Source organism: Culex quinquefasciatus, chromosome 1, assembly GCF_015732765.1.
Source record: "Culex quinquefasciatus strain JHB chromosome 1, VPISU_Cqui_1.0_pri_paternal, whole genome shotgun sequence".
NCBI classification, from domain to species: domain Eukaryota; kingdom Metazoa; phylum Arthropoda; class Insecta; order Diptera; family Culicidae; genus Culex; species Culex quinquefasciatus.
This window is the reverse complement of record NC_051861.1, coordinates 35082544-35098381: the sequence shown is the minus strand read 5'-3', so window position 1 is coordinate 35098381 and position 15838 is coordinate 35082544. Positions and strand designations below refer to the sequence as shown.

The 15838-nt window shown below is 37.5% G+C and overlaps 1 protein-coding gene across 1 annotated transcript; it reads right to left on the bottom strand.

Moving 5' to 3' along the window:
• Positions 1 to 773: 773 nt before the first annotated feature.
• LOC6039169 (calreticulin) lies at positions 774 to 6223 on the bottom strand. Its single transcript, XM_001848772.2, is given in 4 exon segments — positions 774 to 2329; positions 2332 to 2511; positions 5777 to 5881; positions 5999 to 6223. Coding segments are annotated over 4 exon segments (1227 nt in total). The 5' UTR covers positions 6087 to 6223; the 3' UTR covers positions 774 to 1475.
• Positions 6224 to 15838: the final 9615 nt, after the last annotated feature.

The window sequence follows — 15838 nt, the reverse complement described above, 5'->3', positions numbered from 1 at the left end:
TTCCCAAATCGGAGCACCTCGATACGACCTGTTACACATTGGTGAAAAACTCGCTCTTAAATAACCCAACAAATCGTTTTCTGCTTGTGGAGCAGGGGGTCATTTTTCTGGGCAACCTACTGACTACTGACACATCGGCGTTGAGATGGTTGGGGCGCGGACTTGATAATCTGGATTGTAGATTGGGAAGTGGTGATGCGATGCATCACTTTTTTATTGGGACAAGGGTAAATCGCCACAATATATTCCCGAATAAGTTCTGCTTGAAGTTAGACGTTTTTTTATGTTTGAGGTTTTAGCAATCGTTGTGGTTTTTAGTGTTTTCTTATTTGCCTTAGTAGGTGCCTTTCCCTATAATCAAAGATGCCACTTTGCATACAACTTTCATACAAATTTGTCAGAGAGAAAGAGAACTTCTGATGAATTTGGGGACACATAATATTTCGATTCTTTAGACAAAATTAAGAATTCAAAGACGGTCCCGGGCTAAGTTAAGGTTGAGTTTTTCGGTCAGTCAAACGTCTCCCTGATAAATTTTATAAACTTGCTTCGGTAGAGTCGCTGATCGGCAGTTGGACTCGCAATTAGGTTTAACACCGATTTGTTTTGGAGGTTAGAAAGGACTTAGTACAGTTAAACACGATGCGATTTTGTTCGGGGAATTTTTTTTTTTTTTTTCTTTTTTTTTCGTCTTTCCTCCGGTTTTGCAGAATAAAGTACAGACTTTGCTTTTCAAGGTCAAGACTTTCGGATCCAACACAAAACTCCAGCGATTTATTTTTTAAATTTTCAACCGATTTTATTCAGATTTGTTTTTTTTTCTTCATTATTTTTCTCCTACGCTTCTAAAAAGTAATTCAATTTGAATTAAACAGAGAGAAAAATAAACTTATATACACGCGCACATCATACACATCTAATTCTTGATTCATTCAGTCGCAATCACAAATAGCAAAAAAAAAGTATTGTGTGTGTATTAGGTTCCCTTTTTCATTATTTTCGCAGGTTTGTTAGTGTTTCATTCTGTTCGTCTTCAACCTTTCTTGCTGCTATTGCATCTTACTTGTTTGCGTGCGTGTGTCGTGATTTTTGTTTTGTGGGACTAGCGCGCACACTCACACACTGTGTTAAAACGATTATTCAGACTTATTAAGGGTGTCCCACTTTTTTGTTTGTTTGTTGTTTGTTGACGCAGCGGTTTTTTTTTGTGTGTGTGTTTCTTTTATAAAAGTTGCTGACTTGAAAGCAAAACAGAGTGACTATTTGAACATAGTCGTACTTATTTGATGCGGGGTTTTGCTGCACACATAACCAAAAAAAAAAGGGGGGGAGAGAATAAGAAGGAGATGAAACGATTGTAAGAAGAAAAGAATCTAAAGATCAATAAGTTAAGACGACGGGGGAGTGACGCTAAATGCACATCCTGAGAAAGAGAGAACGACTTCAACGACGTTGGTGCTGTGGGGTCAGGCAGTTTACAGCTCGTCGTGTCCTTCCTCTTCGTCGATTTCGGTCGCCTGGCCAGCATGGCTGTCCTCATCGTCTTCATCGTCCAGATCTTCGTCGTCCTTGGCGTCTTCGGCGGCCTTGGCTTCATCTTCGGCCTTCTTGCGCTCCTCGGCTTCCTGGGCTTCCTTGATCTTCTTCTCGCCTTCCTGGGTTTCCTTGAAGCTGGCAGCGGCCTTGTTGGCGGCTTCAATGTCGTTGGTGATCAGGAAGTTGTCGAAGATGGTACCGGCCTTGACTTGCCACAGATCCAGACCAACGCCGCAGACCTCCTCGCGCAGGTACAGGTCCTTGTCCTCGGTGTACTCCGGGTTGTCAATCTCCGGGTGGACCCAGACGCCCTTATAGCTGGGGTTGTCGATCTGCTTGGGTTTCCATTCGCCCTTGTACTCCGGGTTGTCAATCATCGGTGGCTCCCACTCGCCGTCCATCTCATCGTCCCAATCGTCGGGCTTGGTGGCATCCGGATCCGGAATGTGCTCTGGTTTGTCCCAGTCCTCGGGCTTGGTGTCGTCCGGATCGGCAATGGTGGCACGGTCGTCCCATTCTTCCGGCTTCTTGGCTTCCGGATCCTTGATCTTCTTCGGCGGCAGGAAATCCCAGTCGTCCTCCAGCGAACCGGACTCGACCTTCTCGTTATCGATCAACACCTCGTACGAGTTGTCAGCCTTGACGATCAGCGTGTAGAAATGGGTGTAGACGTCGTCCTTGCAGCGAATGTCCTTGTTGATCAGGTGGTTCTTGCCCTTGTAGCTGAAGATGACGTGCACCTTCTTGGTTCCGGGACCGCAAATGTCCGGGCCAAACATGACCAGGTACGGGTGTCTCCGTGCAGATCCTTCTGGTCAACGCTGCAGTCGAACACCTTCAGGTATCCACCGCCGCAGTCGATGTTCTGCTCGTGCTTGACCGAGAACTGGATCACCAGGTTGTCGTCCTTGTTGGAGAAGGGCTTGAACTTGGTCGACAGAGCGTAGAAGCGGGCATCCTGGGACGTCTGAAGACCTGGAGACAAAAAAAAAACAGTAAATTAAAATCAGTTGCATAACACAAACATTAAGTACACTATCTAATCGCCAGCGATATCGTAATTAGGGCACATTCCAACCGACATTAAAGAATACTAAGTAGCTAACAGAAATCGAAATCGATAACATGGCTTGCATGTCACAGATAAGCCATTACCGGGTACCGGGTAATGCATTCTATTGGTTCCAGCGCGTGGGTAATCATTACTTGAAACCGGCCGATCGCTTCATTTTTTGTGCTTTCTCTCCATTCTGTCCTCTTGTTCAAGGCCTCTGAAATGCCCTGCAGACATTCGAATGTTCAGGAGAGAGAGAAAGACCCCAGACAAGAGACGATAATGGGACGATAACTGGCGACAACGAGGAAAAGACACGTCATGTATGTTTGGGAAATTTGGAAATTTGGAGGGCAGGGTGGCGACACAACAAGATTGTTTCTATTGAATTTGAAGTAAATATACCGGTTTTGTCCTTCGATGTATAACATTTAAACTACCTAAAATTTGATAGAAAAGTTTATTATAAATGGCTCTTAGTTTACACTTCGACACTGGCCCAATTACATTATTTTGCTAGATAATACCAATATTTTAACAATTAAAAATTATCTTTTAAGTGAAAAATCACCAAATCGTTATGATTACATAAAATTTCAAGAAAAAGATTTGACAGCTTTCGTGATTGTATTTTCCTGAAATTTTCCGGAAAACTCATTTGACAAAATCTGAAAATGTCAAAACTGTGTTTTGCAAAGCTTTCCGCTTTTGCATATTAGATTCTGTAGTGTTTCATAAGTCACACATTCTCAAACCCGGCATAGTTCGCCTTTTCATGATGAATTATTTAGTTTAAAATTGTAAAACTCTGAAGTTTTTTTTAAAAAAAAAAGGTCCTACAAACCAAATTTTCAGTTTTTTTTATTTTTGGGTGTTTTTGAAATCGCTTTGAGTCAGTGGTATTAAAAAACACCCAAAATGCAAAAACTGAAAATTTATTAGACCTTTAAAAAAACTCCAGAACTGTGTATTCTATTACAGTCCAGTCTCGATTATCCGAAGCCCTTGGACAAATTTCAATTCAGATAATAGAACAACGAAAAAACAAGTTTTTGCTCTCGTATTTTTGGTTGTTGAGTTTAAGTTTGGCCTCTAAACTACGCTAAAGTAATTTAGAATTTTCAAATTCAAGATTGCGGCCAAAAGTCGATCATTAAAAATTAAAAAAAAAACTGTATTTTTTAATTCAACCAATCAAATTCGACACAAATGAAATCGCAGAACTCGAATTTGATGAAAAAAGTATGAAAATAATAAAAATACAAAAACATATCTTTTTCATGATACGATTATCCGAAGTCCAATACAAACCTTCGGAAAATCGAGGCTGGACTGTATACAGTTCAGACTCTGTTTTTCGAAGTCCGCTGAAAAATTTTAATTCGGATAATCGAATTACGCAAAAAAATATTTGGTTATCTTATTTTGGGTTGTTGAGCTTAAATATGACCCCAAAATAAAGCAAGGTGATGTAGGAATTTCGGAACCATGATGGTGGCCAACTTCTAATCTAAGATGGAATTCTTCAAAATCGTTTCAGAAAATTTAAGTTTAGGTTCCTTTTCCGATTTTTTTATGTTTCAGACAACATCTTACATCTTTAATCAATATCTTTTGTCTATTTTAAGTCGTTGCAAATATTTGTCAAAGTTTATGTCGCCCACCCCTTCAAAAACGGTTCGAATAATCAAGGGGCAAAAAAAAATATTTTCAAAAAAAAAATCAAAATTTTAATGGAAATAGAAGTCTAACCAACTGAAAGAAATTTAAAATGCATTTCCTGCGTTTAAATCATATTTAACATGTCTGGGATTGATCAAAAATATTTTTATTTTTTGTGGAATTCCAATGTACAAGACAGCAAAAAGTTTTTTTTTGTCGAAAAAAAATTCTTCAATAGTTGGATATTTTGAAAACTGATGTTTGCAAATTATCTGGGCAGGTGTAAAATCCATTTTAAAACGCCTTTTTCATTCAAATGTTAATAGGGACGTGGCGTTACATCGTGCTGCCACCTGGTTTTTTTAAGTGCAAAAGTGGAAAAGTGCTGAGTCATCGTCTAAAAATAGACGGCGTCCTATCTCGCCCAGCTAAATGAAGTCGATAAAGTAGTCGGTTTCGACGAGAAAAAGTGGAAAACGTGGTCTAAAAATAGCGACGCCATCCCCCTATACCATGGCTTGTAATTAAAAAATGTGTGGTTTTAAATTTTCATAGAAAAAAGCAAACTTGAAAAAAACCCCTTCCAGGCCTGATGGGTCATATATGACCCAAAAATCAAAATTTCCAGCCTATTATTTTCGTATGGTCATAAGAATCATGGAAATCATCATTAGTCAACGATTACCACTAGGATGGACTTTGAAACGCTCTTTTTCACATTGATGTGACGACAACTTTTCCTAATAAAAAAACAACACACGGTTGACCACTTCCTTTGAAAAACAAACAATATTGTTGACGATTTCAAAACGAAACCAAGTCACCACCATGCTCTACCCCCACGTATGCAATAGATTAGGTAGAGTTCGTGTTGGTCCGGCGATGTTGCAACATTCGAGCAGCACGATGACGAGGTTGCAGACAGAGAGGGTGTGGTAATAATGCTCTTCCCAGTTCACCGTCAGCGCCGGGTAGCAAGAAAAGAAGTGGTAGAATTATGTTTTGGTGTTTGTGCCAGCAAAGTTTGCCAAGTTGGCTTCTGCGATGAGTTCTTCTTTGGCCAGTGCCGGGCTAGGGGTGTTGTTTCTACGTGGCAGCTCGGTCGGTCTGGCACCGACAAGAACGACGCCACAAAGGGGAAATGTTTCTGATTTCTCACCAACACAAGTGAGATTGGAGGAGTAAGAGATTCTCGTTGAGACCGGCGAGAAAGATGATGAAGAGTAAGAAATGCTTAATAACGTTGTATTAATTGATACCGGGGAGACCGGTCTCGTAGCGTTATGCAATTTCTTCTTATCTGGGCAGTAGTGATACCTGCTTGTTGGTACTCTTCTTCTAGCCACGTCGAACTCTGTGTGGCTTAAGCCCACTTAGCATAGTGACAGCACAGGTTGGACGTGACCTAATAACGAGTACCTTCCGCTGCTGGTTGGAAGTGACACGTAGGTGATAACTTGATCCACCGTTACAGCGGGCGATATGTTGGCCAAATATGGCACTACGCCGGGACAGTTCACTCACCTTTATCGGCTTCGGCGTCGTTGAAGAACTTTCCGGCGGTCTGTTCGAACTTGCCGTACTCGACGCCCTTGTGCTCACTCTGCACCCAGGTCTTTTGCCAGGAGTCTGAAAATAGAACCGAGATTCGATCCCAGATTAGTACACTGAGCTACTTCGCCACAAAGTGGCCACGTATACCGAGGACCACCCCAGAACAAACCCACAAAAAAAAACAATACTCACCGTCCTTGAAGCCTTCCTCGAAGTAGATCTCGGCTGCCACCAGGGCGGCCACCGATAGCACGGCCAGTGCCGTTCCGAAGGTGCGCATTTTGGACCAGCAAAAATTAGCACACTATTTTGTGAAGATTCTAGAAGTTTGGAGTCGAGACCCCCCTTTGCTTTGCACAACCGAGAGACCACTGCACCGCTTGACGTTCCGACTACGAATGACCGTTTGGGCAAATCTAGCAGGCCGGTTATGTACGCCCCAGGTCTGCGTCGGCGCGACGTCCCATGTTCGAAAGTCGTCGCGCTGGTGGCGGTCTCGGGCGGCGACGGCTGGAAACGACCCGGCCAGAAGCTAGCACCGACATTTATTTTGTACGGGCGTCTCGCTTTGGCGCGTGGAGAAATGAAATGGAAGTATGCGAGACGTAGCGCGATTACGGGTTTCGGCGGGTAAGAGGGACGGTTTTTGGGGTGAGTTGTATTGTGGGCAGGGTTCTGGAAAAATCGAAAATTAGACAATTTGTTTTGTGATTTGAATTTAATTTTAATAGTACTTCGTATTTGCATATCTACGATGATTCTTAAATTCCTAAATTCTTAAATTCTTAAATTCTTAAATTCTTAAATTCTTAAATTCTTAAATTCTTAAATTCTTAAATTCTTAAATTCTTAAATTCTTAAATTCTTAAATTCTTAAATTCTTAAATTCTTAAATTCTTAAATTCTTAAATTCTTAAATTCTTAAATTCTTAAATTCTTAAATTCTTAAATTCTTAAATTCTTAAATTCTTAAATTCTTAAATTCTTAAATTCTTAAATTCTTAAATTCTTAAATTCTTAAATTCTTAAATTCTTAAATTCCTAAATTCTTAAATTCTTAAATTCTTAAATTCTTAAATTCTTAAATTCTTAAATTCTTAAATTCTTAAATTCTTAAATTCTTAAATTCTTAAATTCTTAAATTCTTAAATTCTTAAATTCTTAAATTCTTAAATTCTTAAATTCTTAAATTCTTAAATTCTTAAATTCTTAAATTCTTAAATTCTTAAATTCTTAAATTCTTAAATTCTTAAATTCTTAAATTCTTAAATTCTTAAATTCTTAAATCTTAAATTCTTAAATTCTTAAATTCTTAAATTCTTAAATTCTTAAATTCTTAAATTCCTAAATTCTTAAATTCTTAAATTCCTAAATTCTTAAATTCTTAAATTCTTATATTCTTCAATTCTTCAATTCTTCAATTCTACAATTCTTCAATTCTTCAATTCTACAATTCTTCAATTCATCAATTCTTAAATTCCTTAATTCTTGAATTCTTAAATTTTCCTATTTAAGTACAAATCTTAAATTTTCTTGATTTCTTTTTATTTTCTTTTATTGAGTCCTAAAATGAAGCTTAGATTGCTGATATTATTGTTAACAGCGATAAAGTTTTTTTTGTGAGTACAATGACCCTTTGTACGACCTCAAAGAGTTTAAAATGGATTTTTTAATCAATATTGAAAATTTAACCTCGCGGTCCTTCTTGACAGAAAAGCTCCTACTTGACAGCTCGTTCCAAGGGGATCCATCGAAAAAATGCTGTCTTGTCAAAAAATTGCATTTAAATGAAGAAAAGGTGATAAGAAATAATTTTTAATCGTGTTTTTTACCGTTGTACATAAAAATTGACATAGGGCTATAGGGGAAATATGCCCATTTTAAGCCTAATAAGCGGTCGTGTTTGAATAATGCTGGATAATCTGGATTGTTCCTTGAAATTCAATAAAACCAAGTACACCAACGAGTAGAGCAACTTTTTGTAAAATTTCTGTTTATTTTCACTTTTATTAAAAGTTATGCTATTCCTTTTACAAGCATTTAAAAAAAATATTTCAAAAATGCATTCTAATCAGTCAAGTGCATTGGGCCTTGCCCATTCTTCTATTTTCAGCTTAGTTCTTTTTTTCTTCCAGCGCTCTTTTGGGTCTGATTCGTGCTGCCAAAATTCATGAAATTTTAAGCGAACACTCACGAAAAGTAGCATTTATAGCGAAAGTTTCCTGGCAGCACTTGCTCACTCCAACAGGCGCTGCATTTGCCTCCATTTGCCTTCGCTCCTCGCTCGGTTTTCTTCAGCCTTCGATTGGAATGGGTAGTCAAAATTAAAACGTCAAAAGACTTAGCGCGTTTGTTTTTTTGATGGTGCTTGCGAATTATTTACATTTTCGGGATTATTTTTCAAGTGAGTGACTAAGTCATGGTCAAAAGAACATGTTGCCGGTAGTTGGAAGCAATTTTATATCTTAAGCGCTTGAAATCGTTAGCGCAAGTGAAAAGATATTGATGGCGACTTTCGTTAAGCAGTTAACCTCTGATCTTGCGTGTGGATGTGTGTGCCAACAAAATGATGAGAAATGTTCTCGCAAAATAGAAATTATGATCAAAATGCTTTAAATTTGATCTTTTTGGCCAGTAAATGGCATAAATTTGCGTGCTTACTCGAGGTGGTGCTGTTGCTGGTAAGATTATAGCCTAATAGTAGTTTATGCAACAAGTTGCAAAAAGAGGATTTTTTCAGCACGAGTCGTACATTTATGCAACGAGGTTCACCAAGTTGGATAAATACGAAGAGTTCCATACAACATTTTTTGCAATTCCAAAAAACACACATGAGTGAAATTTTAAGTCAAATTTTAATGTTTTTTTTCAATAAATCGTTTAAATCAAAAAAATGTTAAAAAGTGTTACTTTTCGAAACAAGTGCTGAAAAGTTCAACTTTTCAGCACCAATTTGAGTGCTGAAAAGTAGAACTTTTCAGCATTTATTTTGAAAAGTGTTGCTATTCGATTCTGTTATTTTTGGTACAGAAAAGTAGGCTATTTCGTCGTTCAAGAATGACGAAGATAGGTGTTTGATTAGAAAGGGTATATTTCCCCTAGTACCCAATTTTCTTGAATTTTATTGAAATTCTTATATATTCTAAATTCTTAAATTTTCTAAATTCTTAGATTCTTATGTCCTTCCGAGCTCCGTACTAGCGGCCAGCCTTCACATCCCACATAAGGGACACATGGGTGAAAGTGGAAGGATGCGTGGACATACTGTACCATCACAGAGTAACCAGTCCGAAGAAAAGTCAATTCATTTTTTGGCTCCATAAGCTTTGCTGGTAGCAGGCGTGCAGTGTCTTACTCTTACTCTGTGATACCATTATGGATATACGTTGTAAAGCAATAACACGTTATAAGCAATAACAATAATCGTTTGAGGAATGTATTCATCTAATAAATATCAATTTAATAAAGTGAAGATAGAAAAAGTATCAGAAAATGCCGCCAACCATTGCACGTTTTACCCGATGACTGTTTACACCCGACAGCTGGCCGGTGCTGATTGGTCCGAGTTGCTCCAATCAGCATCGAACAAGCAGGCGGCGCGCTAGTTTCTGTTCGAATCCGCACCGACGTGTCTGGAGCGCTGCTGTCGGCGAGGGTTCGTCCATAAACTACGTGGATTTTTTTTTGAGGGGTCTCGTCAAAAAAATCATGGTCCATACAGAAAGTTACAATTCGGTATGGTGCCATCCACACATATATACCATTTTCCTAAGATTTTTAACCCTTCAAAAACACCAGAACCTTACTCGCAAAAAACACGATTTTTCAAAACATAAACAAACCAAACGTGACCAAACAATACGTTAAAACCAACACTCTGAATAAAATTACACAGATTCGGCTAAACAGAGGGAACGGGTCTCAAGATGCTGGAGCGGAAATCTGAAGTGGTACACCCCTTACTCAGAATCCTCTCCTTCTCCGCGCTTCGTGGACGCGCAGCGGCTTTCTTCTTGGGCGTCGTATCCGGACAGACAAAGATCTCTTCCGGGGATCGCTGGCCTCGCCCACGGATTGTTTCCGTTGTGGTGGTTGTCGTTAAGGCACACTCGCGGGAACGGTCACTTTTAGTCATTAACAGGCCAATTTGGGTACTAAAGCCCTATGAAACTGTTTATGTACAACGGTAAAAAACACGATTAAAAACCATTTCTGATCACTTTTTTTCATTTAAATGCAAAATTTTTTTTTGACTGGACAACATTTTTTCGATGGATCAACTATGGTCCCCTTGGAACGAGCTGTCAAGTAGGAGCTTTTCTGTCAAGAAGAACCGCTAGGTTAATTTTTCAAAATTGATTTAAAAATCCATTTTAAACTCTTTGTGGTCGTACAAAGGGTCATTGTACTCAGAAAAATAAGCTTTATCGCTGTAAACAATAATATCAGCTATCTAAGCTTCATTTTAGGACCCAATTCTGTCGACCACTTTTGAAAACAAACGTTTTTGTTGACAGTTGTCAAAGTTCTTAAACGTTTGTTTGAGGGCTAGTTACGCACTGAAGTAAATTTATAAATTTATATTTTAGAGTTCAAGTAGTTTATGCACGTTCCCTTGAAGGAAAAGGGAAATTCAATGTTCCGCTTGGCGATGGAGAACGTTGAAGGTCGTTTCTCGATGAGTTAGTAGAAAAATCTGTTACTTTAATTTTTTTGTCGTTTAAACACGTACCCATTTTGTACTGCAATATAGGGTATTTGTACCTATTTTGGGCCTAGTACCTATTTTGGGTCTACCAAACCTAATTCAACGAAATTGAGCATTTCACCAAATCTGGTAGGAATCTGCCACTTGATAATGATACGTGCAGTCATTATCTTCATTTTGGTGGGCGAGAATAATTTACTTTTTCTTCCTAAATTAGAAACAAAGCAATAAAAATAGCACTCTTCATTTTTGCCTTCCTCACCTCACTGAGGCAAGGCTATAAAATCACTCGAAAAATGAACTTCTTAAATACGACTCCTAGATATACCTTCACGTATACCTATCGACTCAGAATCAAATTCTGAACAAATGTCTGTGGGGATGTGTGTAGACATGTTTTTCCACACGATTATCTCAGAACTGGCTGTACCGATTTTGGCCGGATCCGCCTTATTCTGTTCGTTTTGGGGTCCCCTAAGACCCTATTAAATTTTATTCTGTTTAGTGAAGTACTTTTAAAGTTATGCCAAGAAAAAGTTTTTTTGTATAGCTACAAAAAAGGGTGATTTTTGCATAACCTCAAAGGCCGGATCTTTTTGCTTTTTTGACTTTTTGACCTCGCGGGGGATTGGCAGCCACACCCCCTTGCATGCGTATCGCCCGGTTGCCACATCGCTTAAGCAGTGTCTGCGTCTCTTCTGGAAATAATCTGTATTAATTATGTTGCTGCATCATTTTGTCTCGACAAAGATTTACACGAACTTTTTACTGAAATATATAACTCTTGAGACTTTTCACCTTTATTTTGAAGAGTTGGTAAAAAAAAGAATTGAAAATTGCTGTTCAAGAAAAATAAATAATTAAAAAAAAAACAAATGAAAAAAAAATAAAAAATAAAACTCTTAGATTAATTTGTAAATACCACCTAAAATACAACGTGAATGCGAGGAAGGCACCAACCAACCTAAAGGTGGATTAAGTAACGTTTTTTCTTGGCAAATCGCTAGTTGCCCATTAGGTCAAAAAATTTCACCACTTTTGCTTACCGCTTGTTGACACTCAGCGCCACGGTTTTCATCGCTCAGCACACGAATGAGAGCCGTTCCCCGAATCTCAAACCACCGGAAATATGTTTTTATTGGTGGGTGCCACAATTCCACTGCAAAAACAATCACTAAACTGCCACCAAATCAATAAAAAAAACTGATTAAAGTTACTTCGTCCATTTCGGAGAGAATGACTCTATATTCAGTCCATTTGACACTTCTACAAATTGTGACAGTGTGTGTGCGCTTTTCGCAAGTTACAGTCTTTCTTGCATATCACGGGCTTGTTGTTTGGCTACGCAACAAATGTTTAATTATGTTTAAAACTCGTAAAGAATGATATAAATCATGTCCAAGCTAATTATGCACGTAATGCAAGTGATTCTCAATGATCGAGCATGTTTGTCGACCGAATTTGTGCGGCTGTACTGTACAAGCTGGGGCTGAACCGTACGTCAAAAAAGTTCGCCACGTGCTTCGAAATTTCAACCAATCAGAAGGTAGGATGAAAATATGCACAAAGAAGGTCGTATGCTAGAAGCAATATCCCCAAAATAGGGACAAAATATGTTTTAGTTTCTCGGGCTTATACAGAAAAATAAAATATTTTCGTCAAAAATTAGATTAAGTAAGAGCATTAGCATTAGAAAACCAACTTATTCATGTAATACAAGCAAAGCTGCCTATAGCAGCCTTTGAGAATACATCAAATTAAAAGTGCGCTCGGCTTAGTAGGCCCAAAATAGGGACAAATGCTGCTATATGATAAGCTTCGTCATTGAATTCCAACAATCCAAGCATTTTGTTTATTGCAAACCGTTTGAAACCATGGCGGGATTCCCCGCTGGGAAGACAGTGCTATTAAGAAAAAATTTAAATTCATGCTATAAAATGGTGTCATGAAGAACAGATAATGAAATGAAACGTAACAATAATTGTTTTGGTATCAAACATTTTAGGCACAAAAAGCTAGGTACTATGGTCGTTTAAAAGAACTTTAATGATTCAACAAACAATTTTTAAAAAGCAAACACTAAAATTGAAAAATCAATGCCCTAAAAAAATAGTTCATTTGCTCATACCCTATGTGGTATTTAATTGCAGTCGATCGTAATTTCTCGGTCGAAATATTACGGCAGTAATTTATCAACGGTTAAATGGGCTATCAAAAATCATTTAACATAGAATAGTGTAGTTGTTTAGAATAAATAAGTTCTAGAAAAAGTTCGTAACTTAGTGTGGTTATCCGCAATCAACTTAGAAAACTAGCTGGGCTTTGAGCTGGGCTGTTATACCTTGCTATGCAGTTGTTTTTTAACCTTTGATATAGATACTAGAGCGTCCAATTTCACGTCCCGGGAAAAAATTCCCGGGATTTCCCGGAAAATTATGTTTCCCGTTTCCCGGGAAATTTGTAAATTTCCCGGGAATTCCCGAAATCATGCGGAAGTATACATTTGCCTACATTTTTTGGCACCAATGTTTTGAAATTATACAAAAAATAATAATTACAGAACCTGATTTGATTTTATTCACTTCAATCTACTGTTCATATTGAACTAATCAGCTTGTCTGTAAATTTCATATCAAGGTTGAATTCAGATGATATTTATTTTTGAAGCATTCATAAATAGGAATATTGTTTGCTTATATGTTGGGCAACAACAATTTCGCTATTATTTTGACAAGGTTTCATCCATAAATTTTTTGTTATTTCATTTGAAAATAAGATATTTACCTCTTCCGGCCAATATCAAAATTGAAATTTTTTCAGCATTTTTGTTTACCTTGACCAAATTGGATGAAAACTGAATTGATATAATACAATTTTTCAAAAAGGGTTATGATAGAAGAATTTGTTTAAAAAATTTCGAGAAATTACAGTTTGCAGTTATAAATTATTAAAGCACGTGAACTTCCAAGGTCGTTAGAGGGTTAAATATGAAAAAAATGCCACTTAATGTCAACCACTTTTACACTTTATGAAGCCATTTTTCAAAAACTCGCTTCAAATATCTGAAAACTTTGAGTTGTGATTGTTTTTTTTTTCTTTTCAACTCTATGGTCACTGAGACAAATTTAAAAGTTATTTTATGGTTGTGGGGTATAGGTTTTTACTGTCCAAGCACTTTGACTAAAAAAATCTTCTCAACATTTTTTTTTTTGATTTGATACAATTTGAAAGACAGCATCAACAATTATAATTTTTTTATATTTTCTCAAAGTTGCATGATTTTTACAAGCAATCAAGCCATTAATTGATACTCACACTCATTTTGAAAGTTACTGTTCTATACAATTTTGTTGCCTAATATTGATCAGAATAATTTTCGTTAAATTTCAAATTTCCCGAGATTTCCAGGGAAATTTGTTAAAAATTTCCCGTTTCCCGGGAATTCTGTAAAGCAAAGCAATCCACTTTAACGACCCCGGGTCTTTTGTGGGCTCTGTTACAAGTTTCTGCTCATTTCTAGGTTTCCGAAGGTTATGTTTGATGAGTCACTCTAAACCTTTTTTACGCTAATGGACCGACGTTTTACTTCTCCATCCGATAGAAGGCGTGATCAGGCAAATCTATTCTCGAAAAATGCCACCGGGTCCGTCTGGGATTGAACCCAGGCCATACTGGGGTGAGAGGCTACCACGCTAACCACTGCGTCACCGGACCCGGAATTCTGTAACCCTGGAAAATTGGACGCTCTAATAGATACGTCAACTTACCATATTCACTAATTTACTTACTTTTCCATTGTAGAAGATCAGACACTTTCCGTGGATTCAAATTCCTACGCTTACCAACTCACACGAAATCGGGAAAATTTGCCCCGAACCCTCTTCGATTTGCGTGAATCTTTGTCCTAAGGGGTAAGTTTTGTCCCTGATCACGAATCCGAGGTCCGTTTTTTGATATCTCGAAGGGGCAGTACGACCCCTTCCATTTTTGAACATGCGAAAAAGAGGTGTTTTTTCAATAATTTGCAGCCTGAAATGGAAATTTGGTGTCAAAGGGACTTTATGTAGAATTTGACGCCCGATTTGATGGCGTACTAAAAATTCCGAAAAAATGTATTTCTTTATTTAAAAAAAAACTAAAATCGAAACCCTGCCATTTTTTGTTACTTAACTGTAAAAAAGGTACTTTTAGAATCTACATTAACCGAGAAAGTTCATTTTCATCTAGAACACAATTTTCGTGATTGTCCGCTCTCCATGCAAAAAAGATTTGTCCACATGGCTATGGATGGCCAAAAGTTACAAAATTACAAATTTTATAAATTGTGTGTGTTTTTTTCCAATTTTGCCTTTCTAACAAAAGAAAGGTTTAAGGTTTGCTTTTGGAAAAACACTTTTCCCAGAAATCTTAAAAAATTCGTGCACGGTGAGGAGTCGTCCGAGAAAAAAAATCCTATTACTAATTTGAAGGTTTTGATGCGCTCTTTCGATTGAATTTTGGCCCGAAACCCGGAACTCAAAGTCTGATTTTTGAGAGCTCTTTTTCTGAAATACATGGCCGATGTCTGTATCCGCTCTTAAAAATTTGTGTCTTCCATCACTGGAAAACCGCTCGTAAAACCCACAATTTTTATAAGTCAGATCTGTAGCCATGGGGTCGGACACAAACATTTTATTTTTCGATTCACAATTTTCGACCAATAAATGTGGTCAAAGCCATTTTTAGTGGTATTTTTTGGACTATTTTGCAGATAACATTATCAAATTTAAAAAAAAATAAGTTTCAAACAAAAAACCATTCGAAAACATGCGCCATAAACTGCTTGGGCCCAAAATTTTAAGCTTTTCCAAAATGTATTTCCAGAGATATAGCCATATTAGTGTGTTTCGTCTTATTTTTACCCTATTTCTTCCTATTATTTTTTTGGTTTTATACAGAATCATATACTGAACATCAAATTCGAAGTCCCGGCTCATTCGCTCTCGAAAGATCGACAAGTCGTCAAGTCGAAGCATAAACGCCAGCACATTTACGCTTGCGCGTTTTACGCTGCGTGTGAAAGTGTTATTTTTGGCTTCTGATAACAGATCGACAAAGTGCAATAGCGATACATATTTTTTAAGTTAATCATAGACTAACATTAAAGACAGAGTACCCTTTATATTTTTCTAATAATGTCAATCCAATATGATTTTCTTAATTAAATTTTAATACCTTGCGACCCATAATGTATCCCTGCAATTAAAAAAAAATGGTATTTGAGGTTTAGCCTAAAAATATTTGAAGCTTTAGGTCAAATTCTTACTGGGTGGTATCATTTTGTT